The following is a 26096-nucleotide window of genomic DNA, read 5'->3' as shown; positions in this document are numbered from 1 at the left end:
TAATTTTCAAGTTCAAAGTTGTTTAAAGACATCTAAGCCGTAGCGTGCTTTTGGGCTCTTAAGCTTTTTTTAAAATCTTTGTACACTTTCCGGCTGCTTTTCTTGAAGAACAGTTCAACTCCGGAGATTATGTGAGATTTTCTTAAGCTTAGGGTTAAAGATTATTAAAAACCAAAGTTGTACTTGTTGAAATCAATTTCAAAATTTTAAATGACACATTAAGTTGACTCAATCCGTGCCGGAACTGTCGAAACTTATTTATTTTTGTAATTACAAATTAATATTTGCATTATTTTGTAAGAAGATGATGCCGGTAATCACCTGGGATATTAACATGGAAATTAAGCTGGCAACAGGATATTATTTGAACTGGTTGTAATTTTTTTAAATATTTATTGCGGCATTTTTTTACCGGTTTTCGCTTATGAGATCTATATATAATCGTATTTTTGATACGATAACTTCATGATGCTAATATTTTCTGCTATATACTGACTATACTGACTTCCCCCATGGAAGAATTTAATTATGAAAATTTATAAAAAAAATATTTTCAGGATCTTAGATGTCAGGCTATTAACTCTATTTTTATGCGGTCTATTTAATTATACAATTAAATTGTAATGGTAATTTCCCCTACCCATATCCCACAATAAAAAATACAGTTTTAACATTCATATTGTTTCGTTTAATTCGGCAGCATTACGTAATCGTTAAAACATAAATTTAAAACATAATTTAATGACTAAGTTCGATTGGAGAAAGTCCGCGGGCAAGGTCCCTGGTACATCATTAAAAATAGGCATTAAATTAAATTATTACAGTTAATTACAATTATTCAATTTCGTACGTTCCTAAGGATCACTATGCGCACACAGAGGCAATTGTGTCATTTAATCAGTGATGGGCGATGGGTCCTGCCTGGCGAGGATTAAAAATCGAACGCGATCGCCGGCTTGGGGTAAGAGTACCCCTCGCTCTTGGGCGCGGGCGGGGGGAAGGGAATGACTGGCTTGGGGTAGTCGTAACCCTGCTTCACCTGCGGGGGTGGCAGATACTTGGGCGTGGGCGGACTGGTAGGAACCACGGGTGGCAGATACTTCTGTGGGGGGTTCGTGGGTGGTGGGAATGGAATGGCGGGCTTGGGATAGTCGTATCCCAGCTTTGGCTGAGCGGGTGGCAGGTACTTGGGCGGAGGTGGAGGTGGTGGCGGCGTGGTGGTCACGGGCGGCAAGTACTTCTGTGGTGGTGCAGTTGGTGGTGGGAAAGGAATGGCTGGTTTGGGATAGTCGTATCCCAGCTTAGGCTGGGGAGGTGGCAAGTACTTGGGCTGCGGAGGATTTGTGGGCTTAACTGGTGGCAGATACTTGGGTGCCGGCGCCAATGTGGTGGTCACAGGGGGCAGATACTTCTGTGGGGGAGCAGTGGGTGGTGGGAATGGAATGGCGGGTTTGGGATAATCATAACCCTGCTTAACCTGGGGGGGTGGCAAGTACTTGGGCTGTGGTGGCTTGGTAGCCTGTACAGGTGGCAAGTATTTTGGCTGTGGTGGCTTAGTGACCGGCACAGGTGGCAAGTATTTCTGTGGTGGGTTCGTTGGTGGTGGGAATGGAATGGCTGGCTTAGGGTAGTCATAACCCTGCTTGGGCTGAGGAGGGGGCAAGTACTTGGGGGTGGGTGGGATCGTTGGCTTCACGGGAGGCAAGTACTTGGGCTGAGGTGGCGATGTTGGCACAACCGGGGGCAAGTATTTCTGTGGTGGGTTAGTTGGTGGCGGGAATGGAATGGCTGGCTTGGGGTAATCGTAGCCCTGCTTCACCTGCGGTGGGGGCAGGTATTTGGGTGGTGGTGGTGGAGGCGGCGTCGTGGTGGTCACAGGTGGCAAGTACTTCTGTGGTGGAGCAGTGGGTGGTGGGAAGGGAATGGCGGGCTTGGGATAATCATATCCCTGCTTGGGTTGCGGAGGAGGAATGTATGTAGGAGTTGGGGGAGGAATGTACTTGGGAGTGGGTGGGCTGGTGGGAACAACAGGTGGCAGGTATTTCTGTGGAGGATTCGTGGGAGGAGGGAATGGGATAGCAGGCTTGGGGTAATCGTAACCCTGCTTGGGCTGGGGTGGAGGAATGTAGGTGGGGGTTGGGGGAGGAATGTATTTGGGAGTGGGTGGGCTGGTGGGAACAACAGGAGGCAGGTATTTCTGTGGTGGATTCGTGGGTGGTGGGAACGGAATGGCTGGCTTAGGGTAATCGTATCCCTGCTTCGGCTGGGCTGGTGGCAGGTACTTTGGCGGCGGTGGAGGTGGTGGCGGCGTGGTGGTGGTCACGGGCGGCAAGTACTTCTGAGGCGGAGCCGTGGGTGGTGGGAATGGAACGGCTGGTTTTGGGTAATCGTATCCCTGCTTCGGCTGAGCTGGTGGAAGGTACTTCGGTGGGGGAGGCGGTGGTGGTGGCGTAGTGGTGGTCACAGGTGGCAAGTACTTTTGAGGTGGAGCCGTCGGAGGTGGGAACGGAACGACGGGCTTGGGATAATCGTAGCCCTGCTTCGGCTGTGGTGGTGGGTTTGTCGGTGGTGAGAACGGAACCGCGGGCTTAGGGTATTCATAACCCTGTTTCGGCAGCGGTGGTGGGAATGGGAGGGCGGGCTTCGGGTAGGAGTAACCCTGCAGCTTGGGTTCCTGGGGGATGATCTGCTGCACCGGAGGCGTGTACTTGGGCTGCTCAGGTGCTGGGAAGGGAACGGCTGGCTTCGGGTAGGAGTATCCACTGGTCACCTTCGGAGCAGGCGGCGGGAAGGGAATTGCTGGTTGCGGGTACGAATACCCGTCGGTGAAGGGCACCTTCGGCTGGGGATAGTCATAGCCCTGCGGAAAGATTCAATTAGCAAAGTATCCCTAGATTAATGACCTTTTCAAACACTCACCTGGGCCAGGGCAAAGTAGCTCTGGCTTAGGGCGATCAAAGCCAGGCCAAACACACGAAGCTGCTGCAATTAAAAAAATCAGAAAGAGATATCACTTAGCGATTATAAAGCCAAACCGATTGGTTGTCGAAAACCTTAATGGTCTTAAATCAAAGTCTTGGACGTCTGTATTTAGCCGAGTGACGGACAATATCTACGTGGGCCTCGGCCGTTTATGGCGATTTTCAGTGTCGGACTAGCCCCGAAAGTTTCCGCGTATAATTAAGGCTCGACAATTTTGCAAATGGCTGTGTCAGCTTTTTGACACCACCGGCTGTGGCTGCGGCGTTTGGCAAAGAATTCGCCAACACTTTTGCACGCGCCAATTGGGTCACGTTCAACAAAGGCATTTTACGCACATTATTGATTGACCGGCTGAGAGCCAAATTAAACGCATTTTTGTGCGCTAATTGCCAACGTTGATTGATTATGCCGAGAGGTGGAGGAGACCAGCCTAGTCGCAGCCCGCATAAAGTTGCGATAAATGAGAAAATAAAAACAAACTACTAGCAGTGGTTCACCTTCAAGGTCGGCGCATCTGCCACTCGACATTGGACGGTGTATCGGACTAAGAATCTCGTCTGGACCGCCCAGAACTGTTCTAAATAGCTGGCAAGTGTGAACGGCCTCGTGGCTGGCCAAAACATTGGTAGCCTCTCTTGATGGCAGAGTCACGCCGACCAGTTCGATAAACCCGAGAAGTTGCTAAAATCTAATTAATTCGGAATTTCCCCTCGACGATCGAATTTATGTAAATTCAAAACTATCAATTCGCCGCACACTAATTAAGCCATAGATAACAGACTTAGAGGGTAGGAGGGCTGGGCAGAACTTTATGCAATCTCTCGGCTGAAAGGCAGCCTTTGGAACCCGGAATTCCATTTCTCAAATTGAAGCACATAAATCTGAACGAAATAAAACTAAAAATAAACTTAAACGGCTTCTACGAGTGCGCTTCAAGTCGTTAAAGACTGGTCATTAAAATGAAGCCTTAATTGAATGGAGACAATAGCAACAAAGAATTAAATACAAAGAATATGGTATAAAAATATTTCACAAAAACCGCACCAATCCGCGAGATCATCTCAATCAAATGGAAATAGTTTAGAGCCTCCCACGCAATGTTCTTATGGACTTATGACTCGAATTGAGGTTTATTCATTATATGTCTGACATGGCAGAGTGTCTCGTTTGATAAATAGTCATGGAAAAATGCCACTCGTCAGGCACTTGCTCACCCCACTCAAGCGGCTTGTCAGCTGTCGAGCCTTAAATTTTAGCAGATTTGCCAATCCTCGTTCAACTTGTGGCAAGATCCGCAGCCTCTTCAACGCAAACTAGTTCTCACTCTTGCCGAAAAAAAGAATAGTGTATAATTTTGGGATTGATCTTTGTGACGTTATTAGTTGACAAGTCCGGCTGATATGTGTGTGTCCATTAAAGTCAGAACCCAATTAAGTTTTTGTGTTGAAATCTTTTTTATGGCAGTGATTCAGGTGTCGCATAACATGAATAATTCCCTCTCTGTGAAGGCGTAGACGAACTTTGTCATTATACTTATTCATTTAGAACTAGCCATAAAAGGCAAACTTGATCTCCGATCTGCGAAAGAATTTCCGAAAGCTTTTTGGTAATCCAAATTAAACACGGATTGGGCGAATTAAGATATACATATCCGTTTTCCTGCTGACCTTAATTGAGAGTTTCACCAGACAAACACACTGACTTACAAGCTCGCAATTAAAGCACCTATTACAAAACCCAAAACTTGCGGCGTCATCTCTCGTGGCATAATTCTTTTTTGTGTGTAAAGTGTGTAAAGTGGGTGAGGTTTGGCGCTCGAGGTGCGCCCAGAATCTGACCCGATCATGTCGAGTCATTTTCCTTGGCTTGGGACAAAACCCCAAGGGGGGGCGAAAAAAAACCTTAGACAATCCGGGCGACAAATGCCGCAAACGGAGGGCGTTAATTGTCACAATTGAGGCGTGTGAAATCTCATAAAGCCAGAAAGCCAGCACATCTATTTATATGTAGTGTGACGACCTTGGGGGAAATCAGTTTCTACGGCTGGCGTTAATCGCGTTTGCTCAACACTGGTTGTTAGTTCTGTGCGCATTGACTCATTCAAGCCCAAAGTCAGCCTTGCGCTCAGCCAAAAGCAGCCAAAGCGGCCCAAAGCTGCCAAAAGCCTATTGCCAAATCCCGTTTGGGCCGCCGCTCTTGAAATGGCCAAGAACACGCGCATGCGTGAAGAAGAGCCATCCAAAGCCGCGCAGGGCGGACCGGAGCGGCCGGGTCGGTTATGAGCGTTTCCGGTTGCCGCCACGGAGTCGCCCTCCAGTGAGTCAGTCATTGGCAGCGGAATCGTATTCAGAGTCAGCGGAGTCACTCAATGCAGTTGAAGTTGTGGCAGGCCTACACTGAGGAGTTTTCAGAGTTTCCATTAAGATCTTAAGAGTTTTTTAAAAAGAAACTATAAAATAATTAGCGCTCTTTGTGGCTTAATTCAATGTTATAAATAAAAGGCAAAAAACTTTGTTTATATCATTGGAAATTATATATAGGGCCAATATTCCATGCATTTCAAGGCAATCCTCAATAAAAAGCTTAAGAACCCTTTTCAACTAATATAAATATGGCTTATTTTTATAGCCGCTTGTATAAATTCCCCTAAACAAACTTGAAGCTTTCAATATTAATTGCGTGTTTATATGCCCAATAGGTGTTTAATCCCAATCTTCTATAAAATGTCCAAAATTGCTCCACCTTTTAGTCAATATTTCTTCTAAGCCATCATTTAAGGGCTTTTCTAATTTAACCTAATTTTCGCACTTCAACTTATATTATCGAAAATTGAAAAAATTTTGAATAAATTGAAAAATCTTTCCACATTCTTTCTGTGCATGTCTCTAACTTCGCCTCTGACTGATGACTGCTGCCAGCTGTTTTCTGTTATTTTATTTGTACTTGTACCGATTTTCTTCAATTGTAGCGCCATTTATGCAAATTTACCATGCGACTCCTCCACTCGCTGCACAGAGTCGTTTCGGTTTTGGATTCAGTTTCTGTTTGTTTGTTTTTCGTCGCTGTCGCTTTTTAGAAACTCTTTGGCGTTGGGCAATTTTGTTTGACAGACAACTCATGGGATGGCAGGCCAGATGCTGAGCTGCAACTCGCAGCTTGCAACTGGCAACTGCACCTCAAAAAAGTGTGAATATTTCTGGGATTCTAGCCAAAAGTTATGGCTTGATTGTTCATATACATATGTGCAGTGCTATGTGCAACTGGTGCACTCTGATTTCGTTGCACTGCTCCACAACAACTTGAGACACTCACCATCTTCGTTCTCGATTCGTGATGCAACAACGCGACAACAGCAACGGATTGGATCAGCGATCAGATCAACAACTTGCGTCAGCACCTAAAATATATTTTCGAACATTTATTTACATCTGCTTTTTGAGATTGTTCTATATAGGAGTCACTTGGTTACTGTTTATGGCAACAACTACCCACTTGTAAGCGACCACACACACAAAGCACGCGGCGGGGAGGCGGGAAGAAACGCTAAGAAAACGCGCGCGTTTCGCTAGCGGTCGAGTACGCGACGATGCGAACTCGAGCAGATTTGAAGTTCAAATAACAAAAACTGCGGCAACGCCCGGCGTATTTATAAGAGCGTCCGCTGCCGCAGCCACCGAAGACGTCGACGTGCGACGGTCGACGGCCGACGCTGAACGTTGTAGCACTCGGGTCTGCTACGCATGCGCATTGCAGCCTTTTGGCTGGTGTCTCTGGTGGCTCCACCAGACCGGACCAGGCCAAGCCGGGCCAGACCAGGCCACCTGTACTTGGCAATCGGAACTAGAGCTGCGCCCCTAGCCAGTTTGTGCGTGTTTACAATTAGCCAACTAATCGATTTGGTAGCTACTTCCCCCGCCCTTAATGCGGTGTTGACGGTTTGCTGTTCGGTGTTTAGTTTTTGGCGTTTGCTGTTTGAGTTCCGTGAGCTGCAGAGGAGGCTCGGAAATTGGCTTAAAAATTGCCATAATTTCGTGTGCGCCAAAAATAGCAGTGGCACGACCTTGAATTTTTACAGAGAGCTTGGGCGCCAAGAGGTGTGAAAATATTTGAAAAGAATTAATAAAGCGTCAAAGTTACATTTGGTAATAAACATAAAACTAGAAACTCCATAAATATTTAAGATTCTTTGTTTATACTAAGATACAAGAGCTACAAATGACTATACATACATTTCTGGGCAATCATAGATTATTAATTATTAGAAACTAAGTATTTCATATTTTATTATTAAAAATTAAAAAATATACTTCAGTTTAGACCAGTCAAAAGAATCATTAAACTTGCTTTAATTTTTTTGAACAATATTAATAATCATGTAAATCCCAATTTATTATTACACTCCCAAATGAGTCGTAAATAATTCGCATTTCAATTTATTGCAGGTAAATGACTATAAATTCATTTTATTGCATCGTTCAGATATAAAATTTAGGCTGTCAAAGATTTTGACTTAGGAATTAATGAAAGCAGTGTTCTTAAGCATCATGTAATAAATGTTCAACTCTTATCATTCTAAAACCCTAATAAAATATCTTTCTACCATTAAATTTTATTGTTGAAAAATATTCATAATTTATACAATTTCATCAACCTAAAAAAATTAAGTTAAGCCACTTATACCTTCATGTTTTGAGACCTTTTGAAAGAGCGTGCCAAAATATCTCGTTTATTTCGCCTTGCATTTTTGCTACCGTTTGAAGTATTTTGAGATGCGATGACCTCGAATGCCGTATATCGATCGATCGCTGGACGTGCAAAAAGAACTTCCCAAATTAAAACTCGAAGCGTTTTCGGCTTGATTTTATTGGGGCTGTTAAATGACCTTCGCGGGCAGTCGAAAAATTGTCAGGGAAAGAACGGAATCGAGCGGAGTTGAACCTAAAATAGAAGTGGATTCGGCCAAAAAGTGTGAAAATCGATCAGATAACCGGAGTTTCATCAATCAAACGCAATTGCTGCACCCTTTCGAGATTCAGGGGCGTTGGGGGGTCCAAAACCTTGTTCGTGCCGCATTTAATGGCTTATTAATGTTGATCTTCGTACTAATCCTTTGGCTGACAAATTAGACAATCGATCAACCAACGGTTTCCATTGTTGATTCCATTAAATTAAGCCAAAAGCCCTGCAAGCGAAACCGCACAAAAGATGCTGGTCTGTGTTCGCTGCTCTTCGAACAAATAGAAATTCAATTATTAATAATAATCATAAATCGAACAAAAACCGGAAGATACCCGTACAAGATGCGTTGTGTACGTGTACAACAACCATTTGATTCGACTCAAGTATTTCAACTTTCAAAACTATAGTTTTCAGCCAAAGCTCTGGCAATCATAATGAAATGCCATTAACAACTTGAACTGAAATCGTTTATTGCCATCCGATAATTAAAAGCTGAGAGCTAGAGCAGAGATGATAAACGTCTGCCACAGATGAGTCGAGTTTCCGCCGGACTCTACGGGCGGGGAGAACTGGAAATTCTATTCGCCGCCTAAGCTGCTTAGCACTAAACTCTAATAACAACTTTTTTTGCGAACACCACTTAAGAATGTTAAGCCTTTGATTGCCCACATTCGCTGATGTTCTTTTGCTGTTTCACAAGTTGAGAAACAGAAAAAGTAAATAACTTTAAGTTATTACAGCATAGGCAACTAGGATGTGGCTAGAACCTTGTTAAAATTCGATCGACTGCAGCCATAAATAATATCGGGCTGTTGAAGTTTTTGTGCAGCTGCCTGCTACGATTTCGCCCATGGCATACAAAATGATTCGCCACCGGCAACCGCAAGGTAAATGCTAAAAAAAAACAAAAAATGGTAGAAAAAACAATAATCATCGGCAGGTGATTCAGCCTCAATGGTTTTCTCCAAAAACAAATCCGCCAACAGTTCATTAAACCTCGGGGCGCTTTAGCACTTGTATAAATCGAACTGATACAAAATATTCCCAAATAAATAAACAATCAAATATGACAAATGAAAGTAAAATTCGCAAAACCGCAGTGTGTCATACTCTATACTAAGGAACTCCATTAAAAGTAAGGCACTAAGGCAAGCCTGTGGTGAAATGAACAAAATAAAAATGTCAAAAGACAAAGTAAAGTATTTAGTCCCCTTAAACTCTAGTTATTGTCTGGTTTATTTATATCTAAATGCTATGACAGTTTCGTGAGCCAAGCTCTTCATTAAAGCCTAACAACTCCATTTGATGAGGGAACCACCCACAAAGGCGTATTCATCAATATCTAATTACGCCCGTGACAATGGATCCAATTGATGTAATGAATTTAACTGACAAATTTATAACAACTTTCGGAACGATTAGCTGAAAGTTATGGTATGACAGACTTCTCGTATTTGTGTTAGACGGATGGGGCGGCGGTTCGTTTACGTTAACACACACATTTTTTTCGGTCATAAAGCCAACTGTGCGGTGAGCAACCGAAGTGAAACCGGCGACCATAACAAGTTCAGCTTAATTGCAACCTACACGGAGATGCGAATGCGACGCTGAGCATCTGAACAGATTTTTTGCACTCTCGTCTCAAGGTCATCGTGGTGGCATCAGTCCCCAATCCGATCTGATCCGAGAACCAGAATTTTCAGAATCAGAATCACCGCTTAATGGCCAACACATGGACCGGGATCCTGTTACAAAGGAGGAAGTGACTGGGAACGGGTTCTCGGTCCATCGAGAATGTGACCTTAAAGGGGCACAGGATTTTGCCTTTCTAAACCGATGACGATAACGAAGTTTCCAGCTCGCTTCGCTCACTAGCTGACCAGTTCGCAGACAAACTTGGTCATAATTCATGGCTAGAACCGAGATGAGAACTTCCTGTCAGCACTTGGACACTGCAGCGAATGGAAATGGAAACTTTTGATTTAGATTTTGGGCTGAGCCCCGTTTCCAACACGGAGTGACTAGTTCCCAGTACTTGAATGGCGCTAAGCGCTTCTAATTAAAGCCTAAAATAGCTTAGCAAATCGAAGTCGAAACAATTGCCGTCAATATTTATGGAACTTCGTTGCTCAGCAGGCGTTCATAAATCACTTTCAGCCATTGAACGCACCCACAGCGAATACTTGGATGGGAGTTGCTTGTATTTTGGATGTTATGTTTTTTCTGTTTCAGTTTTTGGCGAGACAAGCTGAACGGAATAGCATTCTTTGGCGCAAATGTTGCGGAAGTTAACAGCTAATTAAAGAGCTTGACTGGAAATTAAATAACGAGCGAGGGGTCTAATATACAAGCCCAGATACAGATACGCATTCTATATACTATATATATTCTTTTTATTTGGGCGCGTTTCTGGTCGGTTGCATTTGGAGCGGACTTATGTCAGTGTCTTAGTGTCTGCCACAATTGATTGCCCTTGCCGCTTGCCAAGTCGAGCATGCCGCACACATTAAGACACAGATACAAAGGCGGTCCCAGCTCCCTGCGGAGCTCTATTCACCTACGCGATCATCGGATTGGGCAAGGTCAAAGCCGAAAGACGTTAATGCCTTTGGTATGCAAAATGTTTACCATTACAATCCGGTCAAATCCAATGGCAAATAACTGCTACTCTCAACCACAAAAGCCGCAGCACCAGCTGCCACAAAACGAAAATATAAAAGCGGATAAGATTTCGAGGGGAAACAAGTTTTGTAGCAAGTTCAATGGCCAATTTTGAGGGCCAGATCCAGGATGGGTGCACAGGAAGAAAAAGGGTTCATTTAGCAGAACTCAAATACTTATATCCAACCTTATTTTCAAAAGGTATTTTATTTTTTTAAACTTTTCATTTTAGCAAAAATTCCTAGTTTTTCTCTCCTTTGTAATTACGGCAGGTTCAAGTGCGTTCAGGCTGCAGCGACCTTGGTGGCAAGGAAGAATCAACAACGCAGTCCGGGACTGCCACAACCTCGACAATGGGGATGGAGATGGGGATTGTTGTTCGACCGCATACGTGCCTGACATGTTAATTCCAAGAAAGACGAAAGACTTAAGACACGAACCTGTCGCAGCAGGAACTTCTCAGCACAGCTGCCGTTAAAGCTAAAGCCCAGATTGCGACACCTATAAGCCGTCTCCCTGAAGGGGTCTTAATGCCATCGGCATATAGATTGATAATTTACAATATTAAAATTATTCTCGCATCAAGTGCTGATTGCATTTTGAATGCAATCGTTGCATTGTCCACTAATGATGATCGAATTAGCATCTAATTGAGTTATAAGCCTGCCCACGCATGGTTGGACAAACAAATACTCATTGTCAGATACGAATCGAATTACTAGTGCGTTTGTTTTGTAATCACGCCGAATGAAGTGCACTGTGGATTAAAATATTTCATACAATGCTAATTATTTTACTATTATTTGTGGTAATTACTTGTGCATCGGGGTTTTAAATCTTAAGTTATGATACATTTGAAAGAAGGTACATATGTATATTTAAGCATACATTTAATTTTTTTTAATGTCTCACCATATCTTACCCACTGTGCTCTACTTCTCTGATTTCGTGCACTTGAACTCAAGTGTTCGCTGGTCAAATTAAATACCACACAAGAAACAATAACTCAGCAGAGAAAAAAACACAACAAAGAAGACCGTGAAATAAGAATTTTAATGGTTTTTCCACTTCAAAATGTAGCAAGATTTTTCAATGAATTTAAATATTTCTTGAAAGATTGAAAAGAAAATGATATAACAACGAAATGAAAGCAGCTTTGGGTAAAATCCAGAATAAAACAATCAATTAGCAAAAGATATCCGTTCTATTGCTTCGTGATTTATCGAGCTTGACAGCGAAATGATCTAGAGAATACAACGTTTAGGTGGCACATAGTAGTCCGACATTTAGTGAACAAAACCGCCGACTGTGAGAAAGTGCAATGAATGTCGGTGTTAGTGTCAGCTAACTTAATTTATTTTACCCAAAACAACCGACAAAAGTCTCCCAACTCTAATTAAAACAAGTTTGCGGCTTCTATTTGGGCAAGCTTTTAATGAAACTTGGACTATAAGTGAGTCATTTTAGGTGGCGATGAATTGAGAGATGGCTCAGACACAAAAAAAGAATTGATGAATAAATAATAATCATATTTAAGCAATATTTTCAGCTTGGTCACGCTTCAGATCAACAATGAAATGCTAAACGATCTTTTAATGGCCAATTTAACGCTATTATTGCCCACAGATGAGTCTGGCCATCGAAATGCGAATACAAAACGAAGCGTTCTTGATTTTGACACTTTTAAGCTAATCCGGAGAAAAGTGTCATCGCGGAGGTCACAGGTGACAGAATTTCGTTTTTCGGCTACCAGACTGACCTTAGATCGGCTTACTGCAGAAGTATGCAAATTTATGCAAAGGTTCCTCTGTGAAATCAAACGATTATTGTCGCACCATCCACCGCCCGCCGTTCGACGTTCGCCGTCCGCCGGCCGTTAATCTTCAATGTCCATTGTCCGTCACTTCCGTGACCTTTCCGAGCTGATGTCTGACTTCCAATATCCGATTGTTGCCTGTCAAAATCCGATCAAGACAAATTGTTTTGGTCCCCGACGTCAGCGTGTTTGTTTTCAGAATCTGATACACTTGGCTTACACACACTGCTCGTCTTGGACGACCCGTCATAAATTACGTATACGCAGCGTAGATCCGGAGAAGAGTCAAATAACCAATGCTTTGCTTGTAATTTGCTGCCGTTTATTGTCAGTCATTCGTCTTCTTTTTTAGATCAATTCTGTTTGAATTCTTGGTAATTTGTATGGTTAATTTGCTTCTGAAATAAAACTGGATTTAATTAGATAAGGCAAACGCTATAAAATAAATGCTTGCGTGGCTCAATTTGCATTGCAAATTAGTTTAGTGACTTTATGCGATCGACTTTTCTGGGCGGCTTTAACGACGGCATAAAATAACGAGAAAACAGAGTCCAAAACAATAAAAACTAAAAACAATCAACAGTAGCCATCAAACAGAGACAGGCATTAATTTTTACAAATGTATAACTTTTATTTATGTAATATTCAGTTTGTCTATTTATGTAGTTCGCTTGTACTTTGTATCTTTTTTTGTGATTTTTTTGCTTAATTGAAGCAATTATCCTCGCGCATGGGGCAGTGCAATTAATCTGTTTGCCATCCGGTCAAGAACGCATCGCCATTTGGCTATTGAGGCTAGTGCAGGCTATAACGACTATCTTTGTCTATTTCTATCTCTGGTTCATTTCAGCTATTTGATCTATGTGGGTGCTGTTAAATGTCAAGTGCTTCTAAAATTCTACTGAGGCTTAAGAACTTTGTTTGTGGTGTGGTGTGTCTGAAAGACATCCTTTTAGAAGTAGTGTCCGTAGTGGCCGTGGTGATGGTGGAGTCCGCCGTAGTAGCCACCGTAGTAGGGATATCCTAGGAATATAATTGTTAAGTATATTTTTCATCAAATTATTCTCTCACATCCTATCACATTTTTGCACTTTTTCATTGGACAATATCCAAAATTGATTCAAAAATCTTGAATCCTTACGAATCCTTACCGATTCCGTAGTAGCTGCCGCTGTAGTGCGGCCAGTAGCCTCCTCCATAGTATCCCAAATAGGGCGACGAGTAATAACCGTATCCAAAGGAAGCCGCACCCTCCAAGTCCTTCTCCTCGGCCTCCACTGCTGCCACGCCTGCCTCCTGGTCGCCGCCCTCCTCCCGACCCTCCTGGGGACGTGGCAGAGCCTCAGATCCGCACAAGAACAAAGCCAACAGGCAGAGGACCAGCAGCAGGCAAAGGGATCGCGATTGGAACATCTTGGCTGGGATTTTTACAATAGTTTTTCCGATTTGCTATAAGGTGGAAATGCCACTCGGGGCTTACAACAATTGACTAACTGACGCTGGCAACGTGCAGCGGGCTTTTATAATGGCAAAAAGCGATTCTTGCAACGCCGGCTGCCACTGCCATCAATGCCCAGCGACAAAACAATTGTCTAAGCGAAAAACGGTTTCCCCTCCAATTTGGGCGATTCCAGCTGCGTGTGCTTCTAACAATGCAGCAACCCCCCCACCGGCCCCTTTCGTCGGCCATCAATGAAGCGTTGAGAGGGTCAGAGGGCGGAGAGGGGTAAGAGGCTTCTATTTCTTGCATGACCGACTACTAATTACAATGCTTCGGGCCAACTTATGTTTGCTTGTTTTTCTTACCAACCAGCCAACCAAACACCCACCCACCCATCCACCTCCCACCGTCTGTGATCAGTGGGGTCAATGTCGCAATGCCCAGTGCTTCTTTTCTTGTTTTTTTTTTTTGATTATTTTCTTTTCGTTTGAAAGTCAAAGCAAAAGTCACACAAATCAGCGATATCCCAGGAATTAATTTGATTACATAATGTATTGGAGAGTCTTTTTTTTAGTAGTTCCCTGTGAACGTTCCACTCTAATTTATCAACCATCCCGCCAACACACCAAATAATAATCATAAAAAACTAACACACGCTCTATAAATTAAATAATTCTTTGTCAAAGTGGCTGGACAACATTCTAATCCCATAAAAAAAAAGCAGCCCAAAAATGCCCAGCCTGATTTTGGGGGCATCAAACGGGTAGCCAAAAACGAATGTGGAAATGAAAATGTGGTCTTAACCTGACGTAAATGCTCTCAGCATCCCCATAAAACTGGCCAAGACACCAAAATCGTAGTTTGCCCAAAAACACAGCAAAAATAAAATTAGGTTGAGGGAGAGAAATCTTCACTTCCCTTGTGGAAAAGGTCGCATGACTTCTTCCGCTTCATTTGAGCTACTTGATTTTCTTGTAGGTACTTCTGTTAATTATATAGCTTACAGCAACAAAAATAAATAGCCGAAAAATATATTCTCACAACTTTGCATGTTAGGCGGGGTCAGGGCTTCAGACAATGCGTTTCGCACGTTGGGAGTCCAAACTCGGGGCTAATTGCCAGTTGGCTTATCTAAATTGCCGCATTAGCCAAGAACTTGTGACTTGACTTGAGTTGTTGTAATTAGCCGAATTAAATGCTTGGCTGGTTACCAAGAATCCCCCACAGATCTCTGTAGCATTGAAAGAGTTAAGGGAATCTCAAAGATAGGTAAACATAGCCCAGGGTTATATTGTTTTCTTTCTGAATAAATCCAAAAATAATAAGTATGTTGTAGATGAAAATTAGCGCAAATACCATCTTCGAATTTTTCCTTTCCCATTTTGATTGGGAAGAACTGAATTAAATTCATCATTTTATTATTGACTTTAATACTTTATTCCTTCTCAATAAATAAATAACTACTAACAGATCTCAATATTATTCAAATCTACTCCAAGTCCAATGTGGACACGGTTTCATTTTTGTTGGGCATGTCGGGGAACCGATGGAACAACGTGGAAGATGGTTTTGTTTGACTATCCAATCGGGTTTCGTATATTTTTCCATCCTGGTTGATCAGAAACCAATTTGGTGAAGACGTGGGCCTGGCCAATTCCTCTTTATTTAAACCTGTAATGGGAGCTGCAGTGGGCAGCTTTTTGGACAGCTGATCCAGCTCCTTAAGATACATGTCCAGGGAGCGATAGTCCGTGTTGTTGGCCACCTCGCCGGGGGCAACGTACGTTGGCCCGGACAGGAGATCGTGCTCCTGCCACAAATTGCGTATATTAGTCATAACATCCGCATAGAGTATGGAATCATCGCTGCGGCCAATTTTCGATTTGGATTTGCGTGAATTCACCAGGCGACTGGCAAGCGGAGTTCCGGAAATAGCTGGAGTGGCACTTAAAATTGGCGATTTTGGTTTGCTGCTGCTGGTGGTGGCTGTAGTTGTCGTAGCAGTTGTCGTGGTGGTGATTGCCTCATTGCGGAAGTGGCGACGCCTCTCCCTCAGCTTTTCCCGTTCCGCTGACTTGGCCTGTGCTTTGAAAAGTCTCTGGCGACGTCGCCTGCTGTCGCTGCAGTTCGTGGCATTTCTGCAAAGGATTGTAGGTGGCCTCTTCACCTCGTTGGTTAGTTCGTTGTTGGCACCGTCGGAATCGGGCAAATACTGAGTTGCATTTTTCAGCAGATCTCCTATGTGAGCCACCAGTTTCAGTCCTTGTTGCACATCGTAGACCGCTTTTCCTTCTCTTTTCTGCTGTTTTTCTTCTGGAATTTCCCTCTTGACCCTCTTTTTTCGCTTGTGCTCCTGGTTGTGACTCAGCACGGCTCTCAGCCTCTGATCTTGACCTCGTTGGTAGAGCTGCTGCTCCAGGGTATTCTGGGCTATCAGAGTGTGGGTTTGTCTTTGGATGTGACGCTGCCTCACAAAGGGCATCTTTTGCCTTTGACGTTGCAACAACCGCTCAGTTTTCCTCACAGAAGCCAAGATTTCCACGGGAAGTTGCAACTGATTGGGAGCGTTTTGTATCTGAGTCTCCTGGGTGAGAAGGTCTCCGGTGGGCACAGTCTTACCTCGATTGGTGACCAACTTTCTAGGCTGTTCCCAAACCACCGCCCGAGTGGGTGGCTGCCTCTGGCGCAGTCTCTTCAGATGCTGGAAGTGCTGAGGTGGCTCAATTATCCTTATCACATCCCCAGCATCATCGTCCACATAACCAGGACGAATGTCCTGCAAGTGCGGGGGAACCCTGTTCTCCGGCTGTTTGGGTTCGGGCTTAGAAACCCTATAAACCGGGACCTTTGCCGTACTATTTAAGGCTCTCTCCTGTGAAGGAGTTTCCACTTTGATCCCCTGACCAATTTGTATATAAATTAAGATCAGCAGATATATCCTGAGCATTGGCATGGTGTTTGCACTTTTACTCTCGGTTTCAAGGTCGGGGAAATGCTTAGTTTTCCACTGGCAACTGGCACTTTTCACTTTCGCGTTCGGCGGCTGCACGACAACTGTGAGGCAAATGGGGTATCATTGGGCCTTTATAAAATTTCCTCACCGTTTTTCCAATTTTCCAGTTTGATTGGCTCGGCACAAGCCTTTCTTTCTTTCTCTTCCCATTGCAATTGCACTGGAAAAGTCGGGATCGCTTGAAATTTTTCTACCAAGCTAAGATTAATAGTTATATTTTAATGTTGATTAATAAAAAATATATTATTCATGGCATTTTATAAATATTTCTGTAAACCATTTTTGAAGATCATTGACTTCCAAAAACACGAGCGTATTGAAATGTATTCAAATAGGGGGCTTCTTCATGAAACTGGTACATAACTATAGGACTTCTTCTGGAACCAAATGCAAGTAAATTATATTTTCCATATTCTTTAGCAATAGTTTTCTCTGTGTACGGCATGACGAGATGGATGTCTTTGAAGTCGTCATCGTCTTCGTCATCGGTGTCGCCTTCGTTCGTTCGCTTTTTCGCTTCGGCAGCAAATGAAAGCGAAACTGGCCACCCGAGTGACGTTGCAAGTTGTTAGTTGCTGCTTGATGCAGGTTGTAGATTGCAGCGTTCAACGTCCAATGTTATAACTGGTCAAAGTCAGACTCGAAGTCAAAGTCGATACTGGATACTGGAGTCTCGTTTCGCTTTAGAAACCCACTTTGCATATGCGCACCACACACTCCACGTCTGCGGCTTGGCATATTTCAGCAGCAACGGTTTCTGTTTCGGCGCATGCAACTTTCTGGCTCTTTTGAAGAAACTAGTTTCGACTTTTGGTTTTCGAGCATGTGGGTAAGTGTTTTTATTTTCGCGGTCTCGAATCTCATTAGCGCCCGCCGCTTGACCCTCAACTTGAACTTCGCCGAAGCAAGCGAATAACTATGTATTTGTGTCATCTGGGCGAAAGGCGAACCAACGGATAGTTAATAAATTATAATTTATTCACTGATCTATTAATTTGGGTGTTTAAATATTTGGGGAACAACGGGGATCGTCTGAAGGCTATGATTTATAGACGAAATTCGCAGGTTCGGCAGTTTCTTTTGGAATACATAATACTGTTAATAGATTCTGGAATTTATTGACGGCAACATAAAATAAAATGAAATGGGCCATTTCTCGACTTTAGAGGCATCAATGGGTTTTTGTGAGCTTAAGAGATGGAAATTATACTTAAAAATGTTGGATAGGGTTTGAAGATGTTTAAAAATATGCAACATTTGAAAATAAGTTGATCCTGTTGATTTGACTTTCTGATAAGATTTTGGTTTAAACGATATTTATGATCAAAAAGGTTTTGATAACCAAATGTATAACTATTCTTTTTATGAATGGATGGGTCTTATTTTAAAATTTTGATTGATTTCTTATATTTATTGGTAATATCTTTAATAAAATAAGTCGCTTACAACTGATTTTTTCGATTTTGCATCTCCTTTTAACAGTTCTGTTATTAACAGTAGGTATTTAAGTCTTTGTCTGTAAGGGAATTTTTCTCCGGCGCCTAAAAGATGCTTTAAAATTAAACACGAAACAGCAGCAACACAGTCGTGGAAAATTGTAGATTAAATCTAAATTTAAGGCCATAATAAATACATTTATCATTTTTCAATAAATTACATTTATTGCTAAAACTCTTGCGACAAGTCAACCAAGCTGTGACCATTGAACCTCCCCAACAACGGGGTCATATCTTAATTTTCGCACTACTCACTACAAAATAAATAAATAAATAAACGTAACTGGTTAAATATTAGAGGAGGGAGGCGAGTAGGGTCTTGAGATTGGGAGCATACTAGAGAGAACTACAAGATTAGGCTCCTTGGCGAAAACAGGGCGAAGATTACGAGCTATCAGCGTTAATACGTTAGATTAATGATTTTTGGGACCGGATCGGTTTCATGCGACTTAAAAGCTACTCCACAACCATGGGCAGCCAGGCATTGTCACCACCACCCACAGCACCTGCACCACCGGCACCTGCACCACCCACACCACCAGCCCCGTAGCCCATACGCCGTTCGTGGGTGGTGGGAATGGGTATAGGATGCTGATATATTCCAGTGATGGTCTCCGTGCCCATTCCCATGCCCAAACCCATGCCCTTTCTTGTGCTCTTCTCCGGAAAGACGCGCTGCTCCACCACACGGGATTCCTCTGCCACCGCCTGCGATTCTGCCTTGCGATTCTTATCGAAGAAGTCGATAATGGGATGATAGTTGTAGTTGATTCGCTTGCCCGATGCCTCACTGCTGCCGCCGTTGGCGAAGATCGAGCTTACTGGATAGACGGCCGGCGGTTGTGGTAGTGTCGTCGACTGATCCCGCTCCCGCTCCCGTTCCCATTCCCGCTCCCACTGAGGGGTAGGCTCGGTCGAAAGTGTCGTCGCTGAGCTGGCAACCACTTGCTGGATGGGTATGTTCGTCGTCGCTGCTGGTGGGGCTGGTGGGGCTGGTGGTGCATAGAAGCGGGGTCGCGACCGCTGACCGACACCGGCAGACTGAGATGGTGCAGCAGTTGCGGATGCAACAACTGTTTGATGGGCATGGGGGGCATGGGCTGCGGCAAGGGCGCCACTGGCGCCTGGGCTGAAACTGAAACTGGAGGTAACGGCTGCTGTTCCCGTTCGGGCTGGTAGGCTTGTGGTCTGTGGAAATCGTACGGGGAGGCGGCTGGCAGATCCTCCTCCAAACGATGACGATGTTGCGGTTGATGTTGATGTGGTGGGGGCTGTGTGGGTGGAGGCATAAATACGCTTGCGATTGAGCGGGGCACGCTGCTTCTCTGGTGGCCCAGCAAATAGGTTTACCTCTTGGTCCGCGTGCGTCTCACTTGGCGCCAAATCCAAGTCCAGTCGGGCCTCCGAATGCTGCGGCCGCCGGCGGCTCACCTGGCTATAATACTTCTTGGAACTGGAACTGATACTGGAGCCAGAGCTTGGGCTCTTGTAGCCCCCGGAATACCGATCATCATCGTCGTCATCGGGCGGACTGAGATACGGACCCACGCTGGTGCTAATCCCCGGAAGCTTCACTCGCACCTTCTTGCTGCTGGCATACAGCTCGTTGTTGTCTCGATTGTTGTAGGTCGGATAGCGCAGACCCAGGCCCAGCTCATCTTCTCCACTTTCGTCCGCATAGTCCAGATCCTCCTCGTTAATGGTGCTGTAGCCATTGTTATTGGCGTTAACCAGTGGAGAGTAGTCTTTGGCTTGGATGGAGGACAGAGGCGGGAACTGCTGGCGGTAGCCATCCACCTGGCATGAGCAACAGGTGGGCACCTTGAAGATGTCCACGTGGAGGCCACGCACTTTGTCCCAGCTGAGCAGGCGATGGTAGTTGTACACCTGGGAGCAGTGCGAGCGATAGGTCTGGGCCAGGTAGGAGCAGCTCTCTCCGGGGTTGCTGTAGATCGCGAGATATATTAGTTAAGTTATTATATTTAAGAAAAAGTAATTAAAACCCACCTGCATTTTTCCAAACGCAGGGTTTGCGTGTGCTGGCCAGTATTGACAATATATTTCCATTCTCCCGAAGCGGATTTGGCCTTTTGGGGTCGAGCATAGCGGACAACACTTTGGCACATGCCACCGGCACTGCCTTCGTCCTCGCGTCTGTCGAAAATAATGAAAGGAAATTAGATGGTAAAAGATCATAAGCAATAAACATACTCTCACCTCTTTTTGCTCAGACTAAAGTCATCAAATTCATCGCCAAATTCCAGGTTGTTATTGGGTCTATCGTAGAACTCAGCCAGGAGAGCGGACATGGCATTCTTGTGCCTCCGAATGCTTCCCATAATCTGTTCACTGTACCGAGTTTGAAGTTCATAATAATATTTATATATGTGGACCACCAATTCTTCTCTTTCGTCATAAAAACCAAACCAAAACCAATAACTAAGCATAAGTGCAAGGGCGTTGGGCGTTGGGTGAGTTGAATAAATTACGGTTTTATTAAGGACTAATATTTGTGCTAGACTAGGCTAAGGACTAAGGACCTGGGACCACCGCGCACCACCAACTAGCTACAGGGATCTTACAGCGGATAGTCATCGGTGCGGATGCACATGCTGCTGGTGAATCTTTCGCATTTTTTGTGCGGCGGCGATACCACGGGCTTGTGGGAGCTGGCGGCTGTCTTGGGTCTTCCACGGCTGGAAGCTGCCTGGACGCGCTTCCTTTTGATGGGCGGAATGGACTTCTGACCTGGCGGGCGTTTTCCCAGACGGTACCGAGGACCAGCGATGAGTTCTTCGGGATTGGGCAGAGCTTCTTCCGTTTCCTCGCCACTGTTTCGTTGAAGATCCAAACGTTCATCAGCATTTAGGGGAATTTCTGTGCCATTTAGTCCTGCAAAGGCAAGGTTTTCGATCTCCACATAGGACTGACTGGTAGTGGAAACGGAGCTACTCTCTTCGGTAGGAGAGTTGCTAGGCTGCTGGAAGGCGGTGGTGTTCAGCTTTACGGTTCTTCCGGCACTGCCACCCATCAGTTGCTGCTCCGTCACCGAAATGGGCACAGATCTGGGAAGCTTGTGGATAAATTCATTGGCGGAGCGACGCACTCTGTGAGTATGGTTATTTGAATGAGAGGTCATTGTGTCATTATGCAGATCCGACTGTAAAGCCTCATTGATCATCTGCGGATCCAGCACCTCTGACTGAACCTCGTCGAAGAAGTTTTCCATGGATTCAGATTCCTTGGCTTCGACAGGCTGCTCTTCCTTGGGCTCCGCATTCACCGATATGGTGCCTACTTGGTTATCCTGTTCAGTTTCATCCGTAGTTAATTGATCCTCGCGACGGTCAATGGGGGCATTACGGAACAGGGCGGCCGAGGCCAGATCGGAACCAAGATTGATGTATTTGCGAGTTGCGCTCTTCACTAGGTTGGCAAGATCAAAGACAATGGGAAGTAAAAGTTTCTTGTCATTGCCAAACATCATGCGGACCTGCGGAAAGGGTTATAGTGGCCGGATTAGTTAGATGAATAATTATTCTAATAGCTACCCTCATACTTTTTTAGAATGCATACATTAAAATTTAATAATAGTTCTTTGGGTTTTAATGGAAACACAAAGAATTCTTTCCTTCAATCACTCAAAATAAATAATAGTTTAAAGAACCCACCTGCTCTAGTTTGAGGTCATGGCCTTTCTTGGCATTCATTTGTGCGGATATCAGGGCTGACAAGGCCAGTCTCTGCTGATGGGACAGAACCCTAAGAATGGGCATTACTTCTGTGAACTTCTGGCGCAGTCCCTCGTCGCCCAGGGCCTTGGCCAGAGCTGTTCGCAAAGCCTTCTCCCGCCAATCGAAGGGCGGCACTTCCGGTTCCGGCTCGTCCAGATCCACGCTGAAGTCTAACATATTGGACTCTAGTTTCTTCTCAGCCTGCTGCGATTGCTGGGCCTGCTGGTCCTCCAGGTCATCAAGCTGCCAGTCGTCCTGGCCATCTTTCGGGTCGGCAAAATCGAAATCCAAGAGTTCATCGTCCATGGAGTTTCCGCTGACCAGGTCCAAATAGAGCACACAATAGAGCAGGGCCCAGAAGAGGCAGCCGAAGGCGCGGCCAGCTTTCATTTTCGTTTGGAATTCGTGGCTTTATTTTTGTGGCTTTGTTTTCTGCAATGGAAAGTTAATGTGTGGGGGGCGGTCAGTTGCTGTAATTAAAGCGGTTTTATTTTCACACTAATAGCAGCAGAAACACAATGACAGCCAGCTAATTGTTTATTTATACCCGCACCCGACACTCGCACGCTTTCAAAACAAAGGAAAAATAATTTTTGGTTTATTCTTGGACGCGTTCAATTTGCTTAGAAATTCATAACCGCTATTTTCGGCTTTCCATCGAAAGTAAGAGTCATTAACATGAGCGTAAACTATTACGACTTTGGAGTAGTCATAACTGTCGCCGTCGTCTTAGCCGTCTCCGTCATCTCGAAATGGCTATTACAGCAGCCCGTCTCCATTCCGTCTCCATGTGGCTTTAGGTAATCGCACATCGTGATCATCATGTCATCAGTTGACTGCCCAACAAGGCGTGAAGCACCAAAGCTGCTCTGGTTGTTGACTATTTCTATTTTTATGATTGTTTATTGCACGGGGTTACGACTCGTCTTCGGCAACAAGCCACGCAAAAAGGTCGATGTTATTGATTTGACGGGGCCTTAACTTCCTATCGTCATAATGAAGACATTTGTCAGGTTAAATGCCATTAAAGAAAAAGGCTCCCTTTGCCGTTTTCTCTTCTTAGCCATGCAAATGTGTGAAAGTCTTTCTTCTCCATTGGCCGTGTCTTTCTTTATTTGGCGAAACCAAAGGAGCCATGCCGAGCTGGCTGACAAATCTGAATGCTAACAACACCCAAACGGGTGACTCCTTGCAAGAAATTGCACTCCCAGCTGCATCGACGTCTGCCAGAGATGCTGTGACCTTTTGTGCGGATGAAAAGTGAAAATTCGGCGGCGGCAACGGCATCGTTGACAGTTTAGAAAAGGCAACCAAGCCAAGGCCAGGCTGAAAGCTTATGGCAGACGTGGGTTTTTGAGATTGGGGAGATTCGCTTTTCTGGCATTCAAGCTTGCAGGCATTTGGGCACCGCAGCAAGCAAATAATTGAAAGAAATGATGCGCAAAGTTTGTGGCACGAACGTGAAGATGCTGCCGTTTGTTCGGCGGTTTGTTGGCGTTTGTTGTCAGGGACCCGGGGCTTTAATTTATCTCGCACACCTGCACTGGAGGTACCATCATCATCATCCTCCTCCTCTAGATCGCAGGCTAATGGTTAAAGGCGCGAGCGAGCGAGATGGCAGAGCTTCTGGTTTTGTGTGGCCTTTGCATAAAGTTAGCAAAAGACCGGCTGGGAAAGCTGTACACCGCGATAAATCAAATTAAGCCAATAAGTCGCCGCCGTTTCCCATATATGCCATCCATTATTTTGGTTCCCAGGCATCCCAGCAATTTGGCGTGGGTGCCGCAGCCAGTCGCAGAAAGTAAATATACTCGTAAGATACAAATTTGCCAACGAAATGGGAATGAGTATGGGATGCTGCAGCTGCAGATGCAATGCATGCAATTTCACTGCGAATTCTTTGGCCACTTTAATTGACTTGTAATTTGCGTGCGTTGAGCAGGCAACGAAACGGGGCCAGTCCAAAAAAAAAGGAAGGAGAAAAATACAGTAGCAGTGACGGTAGCAGAAATAGAAACATAGAAACAGAAAACAACGAATTAAAGAAAACAAATTAAATCGCTGCAAATGAGAGAAGTGGCATCAGAAAGCAAGACAAGAAAGCCGCACTGACAATCTCCCGCAGAATCCTACTACTAAGCACACTAATACGCGGCTAACTAACGCAACTAGGTGCTAACCGACTAACCTAGTAACCGAACCGGCTGAACCACTAACCATCGCGGCTGACAAGACCCCACAAACGAAGACAGATCGAGAATCGATATCGTTCCCGACTTTTGGACTTGGAGTGTAAAGACAGTAATAAAATCCAAACCAATTTGCCGGGCCCTAAACGAAAGACTTAAGGCACGAACTTGACGACCGAGGCCCCTCATATCCACACAATCATCTACACACACGGACAAAAACAGAGACACACGCACACCTTAAACAGACTGACACAATTTCCTCGGGCGTAAAGAATAAAAAGAATTCAAATTTTTGTTGGCTGTAAGCGTTTTTTTTCGGTTTTGTTTTTGTTTTCTTCTCATTCATTTAGAAAGTTGTTTCCATTTCACATATTTGGCTAAAATACACTCAAATGCAACAACAACAAATAAATGGGTATTTTAAAATTCCAATTTCGATTTTTGTTTTTTTTTTTCTCCCCTGCGCTCGCTTTTTTATGATTAATTTATAAAACGGGGCTGGTCCCAAGAAATCACCTCTGGTGTTCTTCTCCAAATGGGAAAGAAACTACACTCCCTTCTACTCTCGTAAAGATTTTTAAAATCTTTTTTTCGTGACTATGGTTATTTCCTGTTGCGGCGCAAGAATTAAGTTTCCATTCCACTCCACTTTGAACAGATAATTTTCACTTTTTATGGCTTTGGCCAGTGCCGCCTCTTCCGTTTCGCTGATTTTGCAGTTTAAATGCAGATTTTCACACTTTTCACACGCGCCTTAATTAACAGATTTTCTACTTTGCCACACTTCTTGGCCTTGCTTCAGTTTCTTATTGCCAGTTGTCCACTTTTTCCGATGGCAACGTCTGAACGCTTTCAACACTCGCCGCCGACTGATTTGCTGCCTCAACTGCCGCTAGCTGCTTCTGCTTCAAGCTCAGTTACTGCTTCTGCTGCTTTTGCTGCTGCGTACTGTTGCTCTGCAGCAGCAGCAGCAAGTTTACCACTGTTTGCGTTCTGGACCCGCTGCAGCGAATTCGACTTTGCGACGTGTTTGTGCATTAAAACTGCGCTTTGGCAAATTGCTTTTCTTTTAGCAGTTCGCAGTTCATTAACCCGTTAGTTGGCTTCAATTTGCATATCCCCTTGTATGAATCTATTAACTTATTTCGCGGAAGCTTAGCAATAATTTTGGCTACGGCCCAGACTCGTTTGCCAGCCAAGTTCGTGTCTTAAGTCATTTGTTTGGGTAGTGGGTCAGGAAGCAAATAGCCAAAAACGGAAGCATGCAAAATAATGGTGGGCTAAACTGCTTTCTATCGGCTTCATTAGCCACCAAAAACACTTTGACCACTTCATTGAGCGTTTCGGCCTCCGGTGGGGGTCAGTCCAAAAGTTGTGGAAAAGAAAATTAATTTCACAGCCAGCCGCACGGCACTTTCGTTTTTCAAAACAGCCCTCGGTGGCAACTTTGCTAAGGTTGTTAGCGCCTCCGCCTACTTGCTGACCACTGTACAGTGGGATAATATTATGAATTTTATATTTATATAATTCCCTTAGAAAAAATAAATACTGAAACAAACATAGAATTTTTATTTGTTACTTAATTTATTACATATTAATATATAATGCAATGATATAGTTACTGTATCACTACAGTTTTCAAAACATAGCATCCAAAAATAGCCCATTCCTTATATATATTATATAGTCCTATACATTTAATGATAAAATGAGAGTTTTTACAAAAGCAAACTTAAAGGGCTAAATTTAAAGCTATTTACCAACTCAAAGCCGTTACTAATGATCTTTTATGGCTTTTGCAT

General features: G+C 44.2%; 4 protein-coding genes across 5 annotated transcripts; all 4 read right to left on the bottom strand.

The window, feature by feature from the left end:
- Positions 1-665: 665 nt before the first annotated feature.
- LOC6507362 (proline-rich extensin-like protein EPR1) lies at positions 666-6622 on the bottom strand. The gene is made up of 4 exons (XM_014909689.3): positions 6475-6622; positions 6295-6379; positions 2920-2982; positions 666-2860 (listed from the first exon to the last, which is right to left on the bottom strand). The coding sequence occupies exons 2-4, from the start codon at positions 6295-6297 to the stop codon at positions 932-934; spliced, it is 1995 nt and encodes a 664-aa protein (XP_014765175.1). The 5' UTR covers positions 6298-6379; positions 6475-6622; the 3' UTR covers positions 666-931.
- A 6423-nt stretch (positions 6623-13045) lies between these two features.
- Positions 13046-13945, bottom strand: LOC6507361 (pupal cuticle protein Edg-91). Its single transcript, XM_001956140.3, has 2 exons — positions 13570-13945; positions 13046-13441 (listed from the first exon to the last, which is right to left on the bottom strand). The coding sequence occupies exons 1-2, from the start codon at positions 13829-13831 to the stop codon at positions 13371-13373; spliced, it is 333 nt and encodes a 110-aa protein (XP_001956176.1). The 5' UTR covers positions 13832-13945; the 3' UTR covers positions 13046-13370.
- A 1327-nt stretch (positions 13946-15272) lies between these two features.
- Positions 15273-16908, bottom strand: LOC6507359. Its single transcript, XM_001956141.2, has one exon. The coding sequence runs from the start codon at positions 16810-16812 to the stop codon at positions 15349-15351; it is 1464 nt and encodes a 487-aa protein (XP_001956177.1). The 5' UTR covers positions 16813-16908; the 3' UTR covers positions 15273-15348.
- A 1418-nt stretch (positions 16909-18326) lies between these two features.
- LOC6507358 (neurotrophin 1) lies at positions 18327-25199 on the bottom strand. Of its 2 annotated transcripts, XM_014909688.3 has the most exons (7): positions 24811-25199; positions 22040-22534; positions 20951-21861; positions 20586-20717; positions 20376-20522; positions 19719-20313; positions 18328-19639 (listed from the first exon to the last, which is right to left on the bottom strand). In XM_014909688.3, the coding sequence occupies exons 2-7, from the start codon at positions 22490-22492 to the stop codon at positions 19187-19189; spliced, it is 2691 nt and encodes an 896-aa protein (XP_014765174.1). In that variant the 5' UTR covers positions 22493-22534; positions 24811-25199; the 3' UTR covers positions 18328-19186. The 2 variants fall into 2 exon arrangements, with proteins under 2 accessions (XP_001956178.2, XP_014765174.1); XM_001956142.4 differs by having other exon boundaries at positions 18327-20313.
- Positions 25200-26096: the final 897 nt, after the last annotated feature.

This window comes from Drosophila ananassae, chromosome 2R (genome assembly GCF_017639315.1).
Source record: "Drosophila ananassae strain 14024-0371.13 chromosome 2R, ASM1763931v2, whole genome shotgun sequence".
Classification (NCBI taxonomy): domain Eukaryota; kingdom Metazoa; phylum Arthropoda; class Insecta; order Diptera; family Drosophilidae; genus Drosophila; species Drosophila ananassae.
The sequence above is the reverse complement of the archived record's forward strand: the minus strand, read 5'-3'. Positions and strand labels throughout refer to the sequence as shown.